The 16,434-nt window shown below is 37.5% G+C and overlaps 1 protein-coding gene across 3 annotated transcripts in view; it reads right to left on the bottom strand.

The window, feature by feature from the left end:
• Positions 1–591: 591 nt before the first annotated feature.
• Positions 592–16,434, bottom strand: part of LOC131049196 (uncharacterized) — a 127,430-nt gene continuing 111,587 nt past the window's right edge. For 2 of the 3 annotated variants that reach the window (XM_057983228.2, XM_057983229.2), the window contains 2 exons: positions 11,820–11,909; positions 10,779–11,654 (listed from right to left, as the gene is read on the bottom strand). In XM_057983228.2, coding sequence (XP_057839211.1) covers positions 11,226–11,654; positions 11,820–11,909 — 519 coding nt within the window. In that variant the 3' untranslated portion in view covers positions 10,779–11,225. Of the gene's footprint in view, positions 800–10,778; positions 11,655–11,819; positions 11,910–16,434 lie in introns of those variants that run through there. The other variant, XM_059221740.1, reaches the window with a different exon arrangement.

The following is a 16,434-nucleotide window of genomic DNA, read 5'->3' as shown; positions in this document are numbered from 1 at the left end:
CTTAATCTTTTCAACAAGCTTCCAATAAATTTATTCACCTAAGTTCCTGACCTGTTTCCTATGTGTCTAAAAAAAAAACCTATTTCCCTATTTAAACTAAAATTCTAGGTTCAATAGCTTTTTCTCAAAAACCTAAATTTAAAATAAAAGTAATTTTATTTTCTTTTCTAATTTTATAACAAAAAATAAGCTAACATGCAATAATTAAAAATCATTATTCTTTCTTTTCTTTTCTCATACAAATTAATTAATTTTCTAAATAAAAAATTAAACCAATACTTTAATTCTAATTAATTCATTTATTTATTTATTTTATTTATTTATTTATTTATCCTTTTATTTATTTATTTATTTAAAATTCTAGGAAACAATAAATATAATTAATCTAATTTATTTTTCCACTAAAATTTCAATAAAATATATTTCTAATATCATGCAGCTTGCAAATTAATTTAATTATTTCTTTTAATTAACTAAATTTATAATCTCAATGCATATACAATTCAACTATGAGATAATTCCATAAACTTAATTAATTAATTAATTAATTAAATCCACTAAAACACTCAAATTGAACAAATCTCAAGCAAATACTTATAAAAAATATCAAACAACAAAATACGAAGGCCGAACAAACTGACTGGACAACCAACTGACAACACTCACATGAGTGTAACTAAGTAAAATAAGGCCAACTACTATCTCCTCCACTTCCATCGGAAAATACAAGGCACGCTCAGACCTGTGAAGCCAGGTGGAGACGATACCCCGATACTTGTACATGCAATATCCTGCATCACTGAACCACACATGCATATATATACAATATAAAAAACACGACATACACACTGATGAAGGAGAATCGCGGCATTCCCTCTCACTGAAATGAGTGAAGGAAAATCGTCCCCTTGCATCCAATACACTCGCAAACACACAACATATAATTTCACATTGCATAAATAAAGTAAAATGTCAGTACATAGCAATAGTCCATAAAATGTCATAAATCATAAGTACTGAAATACTGCAAATAAATTGTGCATCTCATATCCAGATAAAGCATGAAATAATGTCATATAAGTCTAATTAACACATCATGGTAATGTATCCACTGAAAGTAAACAATAATAAACTATGAGTCTAATAAGTTCAAACGAGGAAGGGTACTACAATCATACTTATCTATAGAAGAATATAGATAAAATACGCCAAAAGATATCATATTTGTTCATTATTCCACTTACAAATTATTATATTTTTATATTGCAATTAATGTTAAACTATTATTAAGATATTATTATATTTTTATATTTCTATTAAACTTTTGACAATGCAAAAAATTCTATTAAGATTACATTATTAGTATTATATTGTCATATCATTATATTGTTATTATAATATTAGATTGAGATAATTATGAAGTTAATCGATTGCATGATGGACATAAAGAGTTAAGTGGTAATTGAGAGAAGAAAATTAAAAATATATAATTTTTTTTCTTTTCATGCATTTAAGTGTCACTAACACATTAAGTTAAATGCTTCAAATGTTTATTAACGAACATTTTTACATCCATCATATGAATGTAATACACCTTCAACATAATAAATGAGAAACCTTTAAGAAATCTGGTCCAATGTTTGTAAACACCTGTGTTAATTAAATGGTTAGATATTGGTATAAGATGGCTGTAATTTTAAATTGACCAACTATAGAGCATTCCACACCCTTACATTATTTTGCTCACCTTAAAGTTTATAACGACCTAGAATTACCTAACACTTTTTAAGGGAGTGCACGATGAATTTCACACACCCACTTGGGCTTTTGCAGGCCATCCCCTTCTCCTACTCTCGAACTACATGTTAACGATGACATTGCACGTGCAATGTCATCCAGTGAGCATAGTGTGCTACCATGTAAAGCATGGAAGGTGATTTAGTGGTTTATTATTAGAAGAAATTTGTTGGTTGTATTTTGTCCAAAAGACAAAAATTTGAGCATGACATAGTCAAATTGCTTCCATAAGTATAACTCAATTTCAAAGATTATCTGTCATTTTTTATACTGTCATAAACTGCCATCATAAAAAAGTTAAAGAATAAAAAAATCACATTGTTGAAGGCTCAACTTAGATTTTTAATAACTACAGGAACACTATAAAAGATTTTTGAATCTAACGGAAAAGATATTTTTTGCCACAAATATTTATGTGCATTAATGATAATGGGCAGAAAATGCAGGACTCATTTGGAATAAAAATCCGGTTTTGAATGTTGATGTTTATAGCTGAAATCGAATCTTTGTTTGGACCAATCTAATGAAGAAGTGCTTGGGAGAGACGATAGATGTTTGTCTATGGTTGGGAGCACAATGGCATTGCCTGTGGTTAATCGAACATTTAAATAAATAAATAAAACATTGAAGACAGAGCCTCTTGAATAAAGTGTTTCCATAATGCATTTTTATTATGACCAAAAATTTAAAACCTTTGACATACACAATCATAATTATATAAAAATATGTGTGGATCCATTGCAACCTATCTATGAAACCCAAAAGCCTATAAATCTATGATATAAGATCTTTGCAAGTTGGCAAAAGGATATTATGAAGAAAAATAAACATCGATTTGGGATGGCTGGACCTCTGAGAAACCATGGTTGTACCTCTCGCCGTCTCATCCCTCTTCATCAGCCTCAAAGACCAGGGTATCAAAATCGACCGTGGTCTCCGAGCCCGGTTAATCACTGTCCTAGGTATCCTCGGCAAAATGCTACTGCGGAGTTTCAAAACCTAGACTCCTGGGCAAAAAAGGTTGCGACAGGCTCAAACTGCATTCCTATCGCAACCCATAAGAAGAGTTTTGTTTCTACCAAGCAATCTTTGTCCTCCAAGTTGCAGCCTAGGCGACAAAGACAACAAAACTGCCCTTCCCCAACAACAGGGTGGCCATTCAGGGATTGGCGCACCATGGGTCCGCCTAACAGAGGTCTGCGATCCAGGGACTCTAGAAATGCCTTTCCCTCAGGGTCCACCCAACAGAGGTTTGTGAGCAAGGACCAGAAATGGTTCAAGAAATAAATGGGAAGCAAACTCTTTGTGCTTCCCTCGAAATCTCTAAACCCTTCGCTTGTCCGCCTCAAGGAGAATGCCTTCTTTGCGAAATGGTGTGGCACTAGTGGGACAAGCAAAGACATCATGGATTGGTGGAAATCCTTTTTCCCAGAACTTATAGCAGTTAGACAAATCCAGAATGATTTCTTGTTGATAGAATGTGTGGATGCGGCACTAAAAAAAGCAATCACAAAGGGTAGTCCCTTGTTCTTTCAAGGCTCCACATTCCACTTCATGGATTGGAAACCAAGGTTCGATCCAACACAGCACAAATTCGAGAAATCTCCTATCTGGCTATCCCTAGTAGGCCTTTCATTTGAGTTCTGGTGTCCGGAATCACTTATGAAGATTGGAGATGCCCTTGGATATCTAGTAGGGATTGAAGCAGATTTCTTTGAAGGTCAAAATGGGGATATAGCAAATATTTATGTTGAGATTGATCTGTCCAAAGGCTTCTACAGTGAGCTTGAGATCATTTCGGAGTTGGGCAGATGGAAGCAAAAAGTGACAAGATTGGGTAAAGTAGTTCCTGGCAAATGCTTATTGAGAAACCAAATAGTTAATAATAGCTCTTTGGTAGCGTCTCTAGGAGCCCTCAACATCCCTTTTCAACACTCGGAACAATTCGCGAGCTCAGTTTCTCAAAAGAGCTTGCAGGCCTAGTTTCCCCGCCTCCTAGCCAAGCTCCCTTGGAATCCCATCCCTCCCCTGGTTCTTGTCCACCTCTCATTTTATCCCCGATTGCCAAGCTTCATTCCCAAAAGGCTGTTAGAAGCCTGTTCGGGCAAAAAAAAACCCCAGCCTTGAGCAGAGGAGCTTTTAACATCTTCTCCCAACCTCCATCTAAGGCCTCCAAAAGGAAAAGCTACATTAGGCTCAAGAATTCCAAGGGTTCATCTCACACATATAAATCCACTAAATTCAAAAATATTCACCTTGCAAAAATATTGCAAGAGGAGGAGGTTATTGAAGAGGATCTTAAAGCAAACATTGAGGAGAATGAAGAGACTTCCCTTCCAGAGGGAGAAATTCCCCCTTACTCAGACTGCCTACCTCCCAAGCATCTTCTTAACCTCTCATCGGAAATTCCTTTCCCTTCTCTGCTATCCCCGTCATTTGAATCAAGCATACTAGATTTGCCTTTGGATCAGGATGCTCAGAATCTTCTGCAGAACGCCATGATAGGAGAGGAGGACCAGGATGCAATATTGGACACCCCCTTGGCAGTGCTCTACTCACAGATCAAGGAGAAAAGAAAGCTATGGCTTCATCAGAATCAAAAGGCCCTGGAGAAGCCGGATTTTGGCTCATCCCCACCCAAGAAGGGTCGAAAGTCTTTCATAGAGGTCAGATCCCACGATGGAATGGCAGAAAATCAATCCAAACTATTAGATCTTTGGAAAGTAGGGAAGGGAAACCCCCTTCCTGAACAACAATGAAAATTCTTTCTTGGAATGTTAGGGGACTCAATGCCCCTAACAAACAGAGGCTGATCCCTTTTGGTCAGTGCAGACTTAATCCTATTACAAGAAACTAAATTGGAAGAAAAGCTAGCAGTTGCCTTTGGAAACGGGATAAGTTCCTCATTTCAAGCTTCTCTGGAAACTACAGTAGCATCAAAAGGTGCCTCTGGAGGACTAATGATAATTTGGAAGTCTTCTCAAATTAAAGCTGAAAGTATTGCATCTAGTAAGGACTGGATGCTTGTCAAAATCACTCACTTGCAGTCGAATACTTTTTTCTTCATAATCAATGTATATGGCCCAATGGCCCCCTCCAAAAAGAGACAGACATGGTCTTCACTAGATGGAGTATTGTCCACCTTATTTGAGGAACAAGTCTTTATTGGGGGTGACTTTAACGCTATCAGGAGTGCTTCAAATAAGAGGGGAGGTATCATTCGCTTAGGGAGTGCTCAGCGGGATTTTAACAGTTGGATTGAAAGGAATAGCCTTTTGGAAATAGACTCAGGAGACACCTACACATGGACTAACAGAAGAAAAGGCTTTAGCAATATAGCAGAAAAAATAGACAGATTTTTCTGGCAAGGGGATCTTACTCTTTTTCCGTTCACTCCATACTGCAATGTTCTCCCTTGCTCAGGCTCGGATCACTACCCCATTCTTCTCTCTTTACAAGGCACTCAGGGATCATCCAGGACCCCTTTCAGGTTTGAAAATATGTGGATGAAAGAGCCAAATTTCCTTATAATGATAGAAAAATGGTGGAAGGAAGGATCTTTTGAGGGCTCAAAACTCTTATGTTTCATTGCAAAGCTAAAACTAGTCAAACAGAAATTGCTTCAATGGAACTCCCAGCGTTTTAAAAACATCTTCTCATCAAAAATACTCACAGTAGAGCAATTAGCAACTCTAAATGACAGGATTATCAGGGCTGGCATGGACCAAGAATCCTTTCAGCAGGAAAGATCCCTCCTACTAGAGTACGAGGACATCCTCTCTAAAGAATAAATCTTTTGGAAGCAAAAATCAAGAGAGAACTGGCTGAGAATGGGGGACAAAAACACAAGTTTTTTCATAATGTAACAAAAATCAGAAGAAGCAAGAATTGGATATCTAAACTACAAATCAAAAACAACCAAACTTCAGAGGATCTGGAGGTTATAAAGGAAGAGATCATTCTCTACTACTCCAATCTCCTTAACAACATTGAAGGATCCCACCTTCTGGACCAAAAGAAGCTGCTGTTTGGGATTCCCAAGATTATATCAGAGGAACAGAATCAGATTTTAAATGGGAAAATAAAAATGGAAAAAGTTTTCCAAGCTCTAAATCAGCTCCCCTCTGGTAAGGCACCAAGGCCGGATGGCTTCCCTGCAGACTTCTACAAGAAATGCTAGCATATCTTAGGTCAGGAACTCTCGGAAGCTTTAGAGTGCTCAAGAAGATCAGGGAAAATACTCAAAGAGGTAAATAATACTTTTATAGCACTCATCCCAAAGAAGAAGGCAGAAAACCTTGGAGATTATAGGCCTATTTCCCTATGCAACACAATCTACAAAATCCTCTCAAAAGTGATGACTAATAGACTGAAGCCTCTCATGAACAGCATCATCTCAGAAGAACAGACAGGGTTTGCACCGGGCCGATCAATTCTTGGTGGAGTGATTGTAGCACAAGAAGCAATTCACACCCTCCAAAGCACAAATAGGCCAGGTATGATAATAAAACTAGACATCACAAAAGCATATGATAGTGTAGATTGGCATTTCCTTTGTAAAATCATGCAAGCCTTTGGTTTTGATAAGCAATGGATAAATTGGGTATTTGAGTGCATCTCAACGCCCAAATTCTCAATACTGGTTAATGAAAAACCAGCAGGTTTTTTCTCTTCCTCAAGGGGTATTAGGCAAGGGGACCCCCTCTCTCCCTTCTTGTATATAATAATGGGGGAGGCTCTGGGAAGGGCCATCAAAGCTAGTCATGCCAATCAAAAGTTAAGAGGGAGTCAAAATAACTAAAGACTTTGTAGTTACCCATCAACAGTTTGCGGATGACAATCTCATCTTGGGGACAGCAAATGTTAAGGAAGCCAATCACCTTAATCAGATTCTAGAGATGTATGGTAGGGTTTCAGGTCAATTAAGAAACAAGGACAAAACTAAAGTTTTCTTCTTCACAACCTCAAATTCACTACACACCAGAATTCTGAGAATTTTAAATTGCAAAGAAGGAAGTCTCCCATGTACTTATTTGGGCATTCCAATAGACAGAGGCCTAAGGAACTCTAAACTCTGGGATCCCCTAAAAATCAAAGTTGAAAGAAGTGCAAATGTCTGGAAGGGCAAATGGTTGTCTTGGGCAAGAAGACTAGTCATGATTCAAGCAGTGATCTCGGCCTTGCCAATTTATCTATTATCTATTCTATCCTTAACATCTAGTGCCAATTCCTTCATTATCAAGAAGATGAGAAATTTCTTTTGGCAAAACACTGAAGAGAAGCATAAGATCGCTCTAATAGCCTGGGACAAAATTATTAAGCCCAGACCAATGGGCGGTTTAGGCATCAAGGACTTTAAATTACAAAACATAGCCTTGGGGGCTAAACTAGTATGGAAATTCATCAAAAACCCAAGTGCCTCTTGGGTCAGAATGCTGGCAACAAAGTATCTCCCAGATCAGAATCATCTTGACATCCTCAGAACAGGTACTTTCCCTAAAGGATCAAGAATATGGAACTTCATCATCTCTTGCAGAAATCTGATCTCAAACTCAGTTTCTTGTGATATTCATGAGGGCTCAGCAAGCCTATTCTCGGAAGACTCCTGGGGTGGTTATCCACCTCTGGCAAATCTAATTCATATCCCTGCCACTGAAAACTGGTTCAAACAAAATTGGGGCTCCAAAGTTAGAGACTATCTAGAAATGGTTGATATATCGAATCCACAAAGCTGGAAGTGGAAATCAATGGAGGGCCTGCCGATTCCAAGGGAGGATCTAGATGAACTCTTAGGCCACTTAAAGGCGAGAAACATCAGCCCCAGAAGAGGAGAAGATTCACTCATTTGGGTGCCTTCCAAAACAGGACAGTATAACTCAAAATATGGATACAGAATTCTTGTCAGCCCTGTAGAGCACAACAATCACAATATCCCTCTGAAGATGTTTTGGAGCTCCAAAGTCATACCGAAAGCAGGCATCTTTGCATGGTTGGCAGTCCAAAAAAAAATTATAACTGCAGATAAGTTCACAAGAATGGGTTATGAAGGACCTTCAAGATGCATACTGTGTAAAGCCCAATCAGAGTCAATGGACCATCTCCTCTTGAATTGCCCTTTTGCTTTCAAATGTTGGAGATGGCTCTCTGCAAAATTGGAGCTGATCCTAGCCTTGCCGAATGAAATCAAGCCTCTATTTCAAAGTTGTCCCCTGCATACAAAGGAGAGCTCGCTGAGCCAAATTATGGAAGTGTCTCCATCATGCTTAATTTGGGAAATATGGAAAGAGAGGAACCGCAGGCTATTTGAAGGTAAAGCTAGAAATCAGGAATCAATTCTAAATTCAATAGAATCGGCAATAGTAGACTCAATCAATAGCAGAACAGCCTTCTCTTTGGATCAGCCTATAGTTTTCTCTTCATGGGATAAGAAAATTAGTCAAAAATGGCAAGGAATGATTATTCCCTCATTTTCTTGCCATAAAACCAATGAAAGAAAAGATGCAATCTGGTCCCCCCCAAAGTCAGATTGGGTGAAATTGAACTTTGATAGGGCTTCCAAAGGCAATCCTGGCCCTTCCAAAATAGGCTATGTTATCAGAGACCAAACAGGAGCAATTATCAGGAAAATGGCAAAACCAATCCCTCCAGACACCAATAACATAGCAGAGTTTGCTACTCTACTACTAGGCTTGAAAGACTGCATCAACCATGGCCTCAAAAATGTTTCAGTGGAAGGAGACTCGGAGATAGCAATTAATGCTATAAGGAAGAAGAAAACCCCCAACTGGAGGCTTCAAGCTTTATTGGAAAGAATCCTAGAAAACTTGAACAGTCTTGAACACTTCGAGGCAAAACATATCTACAGAGAAGCAAATGAAGTGGTGGATGCCTTATCAAAAACAACATCTCAAGGCACTTTTGTTCATTGGTGGTCTCAAGGCTTTTAGCCTATTGTTAATCTAGAATGGGCAAGCGAACAAGACTTGCTCAGACAAGGTTCGGGATGCTGCTTGCCAACAGATTGGCGGTTTGCAAATATCAAATTTAAACATTTTTTACCCGCCCTCCTTTTGGCGGTTGACCCCAACGGCTACTTTCCTTTTCAAATAAAGCATTCAGTTAAACTTGGGGTGCAAGGTGGGCCCGGTTTAGCCTAGCTAACAAATCGTCTACACAAAAACGGGAGTCACGAAGCTCCAGCTGGCGAGCGCCGCCACTAAGTCCTTTGCATGAGCTGTCCGCGGGTTAATCTTTCCCTCTCCACTTGAGTAGATTTGGCTCGATTTGGGCATTTAATCTCCGCCACCTTCGGGCAAGCCTTTATCGCCCTCTAATCCCCATTATTGCTTGTCGAGTCGTGCGCCCATCTTCTTGCAGAAGCGTCCTCTTTTCGCTTCCTTACTTTCTTCCGGCAACCTCTGGTTTTCATCTCTGGTTTTCCTTCTCGCCTATCCTCTGTCTCGGCTACCATGTCTTCTGAGCCCCCGTTTGGTTTCATTATGAGTGTCTACCCTAGGCATGTCTCTTGCTTCGGTGCAGACACTCCTATCTCACTAAGTGCCTCTACTCGCCAAGTTTCTTTCAGAAGGATATCGGATTTGAGACTCAAACGTCTCCTTATCCATGCGAACCCTCCAGTTCTACTCGCAGTCAAATTGATTCTGGGTAGCGCTCATTTGAGCAGGGATGAATACCCAAGAGATAACACCAGTATCTCCTCCAGATTCGTGGAATCTTTGCTGGACCAGAAGCTACCCAAGCAATTGGTTTAGAATCTCACCAAGGAACTCTTTCTAGTGGAAATTCTTCAAGAATTTCAAGAAGTATTGAATAAGGCCCTCCATGACTCTGGTGAGCCCAAACCTAGCAACCGAATTCTCTGTAATGCCCATGGTGAACTTATCAATTACTACCCGTTCGTACTGGACCTGAAGGGTAAAAAATTGGATAGGCACGGAGCGTTTGCTAGTGCAGGGTTGAGCTACCTCAAGTGGAGATTCTTAGGAAACGACCCAGAGGCTCAAGGAAAAGAGGAGGTTCTTTTCCAATTTGCAAGGCTGAACGGAATCTTACCTACGAATGCTGCAGAAGCAGAGCCAAAACCAAAACAGAGTTGCAGAGGTGGCTCGAGCAGAGGTCGAAGGAGCATGGGTCGTGGCAGGCATATCAGCAAGCAGAGGTCGAGGTCGTCCTAGGAAGCAGCTGCCACAACCCGACCTCCCCTCTTCAAGCTAGGCTTTCTGTTGATATTTCATTTTGATTACTGGATACTCAATTATATCTGTATATTTCTATTAGGTTTTAATTTTCATGTTTAAAAACTCTGGTTCTAGGCAGTTGGAAACCTGCCATTATCGTTAATAGTCTATTTGCTTTTCCTAAACTATTAAACTTTTGATGGCTTAGAAAAAAATGGCTAAACCATAAGCTTAACGGTCTTCAGCTCTTGGTGGGATCTTTGTGCTCTCTAAGAGCAGGTGTTTTTTGAATGACTTAGAATTCAGTGTTTAAACTATGTATTTAAACAAATTAATACAAATTTGGCTTTGCCTTTACCGATCAAAAAAAAATTATATAAAAATACATTTGTTTGCTTCAATTACACAAACCAAAAAAAAATTATACAAGGACTTTGTGGCATCTACATCTCCTATATAACCATCAGGACCTAATACCCACAAATAAAAGATACCATGAATCATATGCTAACGTAAAATATTTCCCCTTCCTATGCACAAATTTTACTATGTTGAAGAAAAGCCCAAAATCTTAGCGACTCACTGACAAGTAAACAAAATTTTCAATGCTGATATGGAGAAAAAAGGTACATAATTGATAATAAGGAAAGAAAATGTATCTAATGATAGAAAAATAGACACACTTATCCCAACTGGTAAGACTTTAGAGAATCCATTTCTAGCGTAAATATTATAATTAGATGTCACTTCTAATCAACAACATTTCAGCAATACATACAAATGGATCCTTAAGATAATCCTCTTCACGTCCAGAAAATGGATAGCTCCTTTTTCAGATTACAGATATGTACCTCCACGGAAATATTTCACACAGAAAATGTTATCTGAACGCCAAGAACAAACATCAGCTGAGAACCTTGAAGCTGATCAAAGTGACAGCTTATGAAAAATAAAGTTTGTCAAGATGCTTAGAAGTTAGATCATTACAACTCAGATTAATCATACAACCAGCAAAATTGTACCCGGTGCTCTATCAAAGCAACTTCATTTATGATTTTTATGAAGATAATATTTTTCTCTCAAACTCAGCTATCTCTTGGGTGCAGAAAAATTGAACTAGGTGCTGTCTGTTGATCATTGGCACTTGCAACTTGCAATACCTAACGGATTACAGATACATTCAGTTATAAAACCATGCTAAGTGTGACCCATGATACCATTATATCTGTATTAAGCTACACATTTAAGGTCTCTGCTTACTATATTTGACCAAATCATGTGATTGCATTCATGAGCACTATTCTCTCTTAAGTCACTAGACGATTGTGCATGGTAAATGACAACATTAGCATGATCATCTATTGTATATGATACCTCAATCCCCTCCAAAATCAAGTGGTACAGAACATTATCTTGTGCACTACTTGTTGAGCTCTCTTTTCCATTTTCTGCCATGAATGTGAATGTGGCAGACTCATCAACCTCATCCCTGCAGATGTTTTTTGACATATCACTGCAACCATTTGAATCCACATCCAAATAATCTGAAATTGCTCTGTGGGGCCGTGTCCGTTGGTTTAAAGATCGTATATCCCGAGATAGTATTTCCTCAATCAAAACTTGAAATTCATATGGAGAAGAGTATAAGGAATGAATTGCCTGTAGAAAGGATTGAGCTTGTTTAATATTTTGTTTAGATAAAGCAAGAGAATGGACTTTCTTCTTCATTGATCTATGTATATTTCCAACAATTCATTATTTAAAGACAGAATTACGTACAATATATATAAAATGTTATATTAGTCAAATGTGAATGGTCTTTACCCTTGTCTTCCAGAGACTTCCCAAACAAGTTGAGAAGTTTGGGGAAAAGTTTACAGATGCCACAGCTAAAGGATCCTCCATACCCTCTGACTGCAGCCAAGAGACAAATGAGTAAATATTAAATGTAAAGTAATAGGTCAACTCAGGAAATAAGAAATGCCAAGAAGCTGATCTATCAATGAAATGTGACATGTTAAGTAAGGAAAAAGGAAATGTCAAGAAGATGGTCTATCAACCATGAGAAAATGCAAGTTGAGGCCATTCTTCCATGTTATTTACTTTGATGCCTAGTAAGAGTTGGCAGATACTTCTTTCAACTGGATACACATCCGAGTATTGGATGCTTGATACAGATCCAATACTCTCAGATCCAGCAAAAATAGCATTTATAGACATGCCCAATGCTGCCTGGTGCTGTTTCCACTTTAGGGTTTATGAAAAGCAATATATATATATATATATATAACGCAATTAGCATGACCTTTTTTTAACGATCTCTTCCAACAGACGACGAGCACACACCCACACAGCAAAGGATTACACCTAGATGGAGCGCCCCATCCCAACTCACACCTACCCCCCCCCCCCCCACAATATGTTCTATACCCTTGACATATAATGATATAAATCATTGATTCAAAACTCACCACATACCCAAAAAACATGAAGTAAGAACTCATGTTGAGCAACTTGCACATTTAGTTGCAGAAGTGTTTGGACTGTGATGCAGACTCGTAGCTAGATATTAGCAAATGCAGACTTGCCAAAAGTGGCATTCTTGTGCCTACACATGCAGAAAGCCCAAACACGATAGATATATGGAAATTCTGCCTTTTGAAGCCCATCGACCCTCCACCATTCCTCACATCATATTTGCAACCTTGTTTGAGCATTTGAATGAGTTTTAAGACAATTCAAGGAGTAAAAATATACAATTTTTGGGATTCCAAGTTAGTTCTTCCCCCTTTTTCCAAGCATAGGGCTGAGTCTGCTCTTCTTTAGAGATCAGATAAAGTTATATGTGCACCAGTTCCTCTCAGCAATAGAGCAACTAGAAACCTATAAGAGAAGATGAGTAACAAGTGCATGCAATGGTCTTGGAGGGCCATATATTGTCCACCAACTAAATTTGCCCATACCATAGCGTGCTAGTAGTCCTTGCCAAAGTCTCGTAGCCATCTAGTTCTGTAAACTTAATCCACTCAACTCTAATCAATTAAGCTTCATCTAGAGTATACATTTTCTAAAAGCATTCATGAGGCCATTCCTCACCTGGACGTTAATGGGAAGAATTCTACTAAGTCTTACATACCATTTTGGATTCAAAACGCATGCAGCCATGTTTAGGGCATTCAACTTCTCCCAGCTTTTCTAGATGATGGGGTGAATATGCTTATCATATCTTCATATGACCAAGCATAACATGCAGCCATGTGTAGGGTGTTGTCTCTCTCACCAATGGTGGCCTTCGTTTGGCCAAGCAGGCTACACAATCTTCCCAAGACTAGGACTATCAAAATCCTCAAATTTGATGACAATGAAAAACTAAGTCCTATAAAAGATAGGATGTGTTCCACCTTTGACCAAAGAGTATCATTAATCAGTCTCCTTCACCCTCTTTCTTTGCTCAGTTTTTGACTCCTTCCACTTTTTCCAATCCTATGTCATAATCATAAGTTGCAATGGCTCTTGCAACTCAAACTTCTTCTCTAGTAGAAAGAAATAGGAAGCAAAACTACATCTCATTAGATTTTAAAAGTCAGCTATAATTGGCCATGTATTTTCACAAATGCATATTTACATGTGAAGAATTGCCACGTTTGTCAAGTTTTAACTCTACGAAAGAAACCCCTCCATGCCCTTACAAACAATGATAGAAGCTTGGCTTTTCCAGAATAGGAATAAGACTTTATTGCCATCAATCCAAATTTCTTAGTATGCCACAAGTTCATTTTGACCACAACAAATTACTAAACACATTGGACTAAGGCCCAAGCCTTTGAGAAATGCACCACAGAGTTGTAATTAAATTTCTTCAAGAATATGTGCTAACCAGGTTTGGAATGCTCTAAAATCTAGTATGCAAGATAATGGCTCTATTTTTTCTTCTCTACAATTTACAATATGGGATTATGAATATAAGATAATTTTGGAATTCTCTTCCAATTATTATCCTCGAGGTAATCATGTCGCTAAATCAACTAATAAAAGCCTTTTGGATGTAATTAAAAAACTTTTAGATAAAAATCCTTAAGAATATCGCAACATATTGTAATACACCCTGTTTCTAGTAGAATAATAATCAAGGCTTATTTAGGGATATCTCCTTACCACCTAGTCTAAAGGTATGATCTGTTTTTTTTCAACCAGTCTTAGGATTCCTACTCTTCAATGCATGAGCAATTATATATAAATTAGTCATAAGAAAGAAGTCTATTTAGTAATCCGATGAATACTGACCTACAACATTTCAATAAACATAAGGGGAAGTTAAAAGATAGTTTGACAAGAAAGCCCTGGTGAATGCCTTCGGATTTTTTGATTTGGTTTGCTTTGAGATCAAGCACATGAAAACAAAAGTGACTATGGTAGGTCTACTGCCCTAGGGTTAGGTACCTTTTAGATGTCCGTAATCCTAGGCGAGAATACCTTTCAGGTACAAAGCTTAAACAAAGATGTTGTCCCATTACCAATGTAATGGGAATTTCACAACAATTATTTTAATGCTTAAAAGTGTGTTTGTCCTTACCCTATACAAAGTATTAAAGTAATGCTTTATTTATAATGACCAATTAGCTTTTAGGATAGACTTTAGGAATATTCTTTATTCTTTTTGCTTCATTAGTTGTAAATCTTACCTTGTTAGGTGTTGCTCTTATCCTATTTAAATAAAGAATTTATAATCTTATTTAAGAAGACTTTGGTTCCTTTGTTTAGTACTGAATATCTTGGTAATCATTTTGTGTTTATTTTTTGTAATATGATATCAGAGCCTAAGTTGAACTCTAGGATCAGAGAAAGCGAATTGTCCTAGGGAATATTGCCAACAGTGATGAATTATGGAATCGCTTGCAAAAGAACAATTAAATGCCAAATAGACATCGTATGGAAAAAGGAAAATAGTACAGTACTATACAAAATATTCAAGGATTTTTGGTTGAGAAATTGCAACACCAAGCAAAGTCGTGACCAGATTTCAGGAAAATCATGGGTTATTTCTAGTGAGATCATGTCTATATACAAAATTGAGAAATTGTGGATTTTTTTTCTTAAAAAAATGGTTTTTTGTTTTGGAAATTGCACTAGGCTCTTGGCAATTTTTTATAAGTTTTTTGTGTAAATTTTTTCCAAATTAGGTCATGCAGGCAACTTCTTTTTCATCAATAAAACCACAACTAGTGCATTCAAGTGGACAACAAAATTAATCTTCAATTTTTTTGACAATCTTTCAATGAAATCATATTTTTTGGCTGTTTCTTAATAGGGAATGGCTAGAGCAGAAAAATCGTTGGTTATGTTGGCATCTAGGGTTTTCTAGAAAAAATTTACAAAATTGTGGTTTGCGAGTTGCACCCTAGGGTTTTTGTGACAGCTTTTTCTATGGTTTTTTTATAAAATCATGGATCTTGCTTTCATGGCTAGGGGTGTTGATGCAATTTTTGTTGTTCTTTACAAAATTGTGGGTATTTGTTTTCTAGCTAGATTTCACTAGAAATGTTTTTAGGCATTTTCCAATTTTTATTAGCAATAAATTCAAAAATTGCAAAACTAGGGTTTTACAAAAAAATATTAATGTCACTTCAGCATTTCCCTAATTATGAGTTGAAAGAGGGAAGATGGCCTCTTTACCCAACATCATATTGAAAGGAATTACCATTTTATTAGCAAAAATTACAACACCTAAAAGCAACAAAAGCTTGCAATATTTGAAGTAGAGATGTCTTGAAAAGATCGTCCTAAGTATTGACACTGACCAACTATTGCAAGTAAAGACCAAAACAAGTTTGATAAACATTAAAGAGAAGCAATCAAGTTAATAAAATTATCAGTGATTAATGAAATGCTTATGGAGGTTCAAATAGGTTAGAGCTCTACAAAAATTTGGAAGCATTTATGAAAACTACATTAGACTTTAGATAAAGGTAGAGCCTTCTTGAAAAATATGCTTTTTTGATAATGATGGATGAGAAAGTGTCCTTGCATGACCATTTACTCAAAATCAAAGACATTTGACATTGAGTGTCAACCCTAGGTCGAAAGATGGAAGAAGAGAACGTAGTGGTAATTACACTGAAAATCTTACCACAAGCCTATAACTATTTTATTGAGACACTTAATACCATCTCTATCAGTGTTGCGGTTTGAAAAGTCGTGCAATAACTTTTATAACCAAAAAAATGGAAGAAGCAATTTTGTAAAAGCAATGAGGTAGTGTGTAGAACAAGCATTTGCAGCCACAGATAAAGACAAAGGCAAATGGTCATAGAAGAAAGTGTTGTGCCTTGCACACACTCCCCGTCAAAGAGAGGGTACCCTTTTGCTGCTTGCCTCGTTGAGGTCCTGAGTGGGAGCTTTGGTCCAATTTGCAGAGTTAGATGCAAGATGAGGAGAGTCC

This window comes from Cryptomeria japonica, chromosome 5, assembly GCF_030272615.1.
Source record: "Cryptomeria japonica chromosome 5, Sugi_1.0, whole genome shotgun sequence".
NCBI classification, from domain to species: domain Eukaryota; kingdom Viridiplantae; phylum Streptophyta; class Pinopsida; order Cupressales; family Cupressaceae; genus Cryptomeria; species Cryptomeria japonica.
Note: the sequence above shows the minus strand (reverse complement) of the source record. Positions and strands in the feature narration are given on the sequence as shown.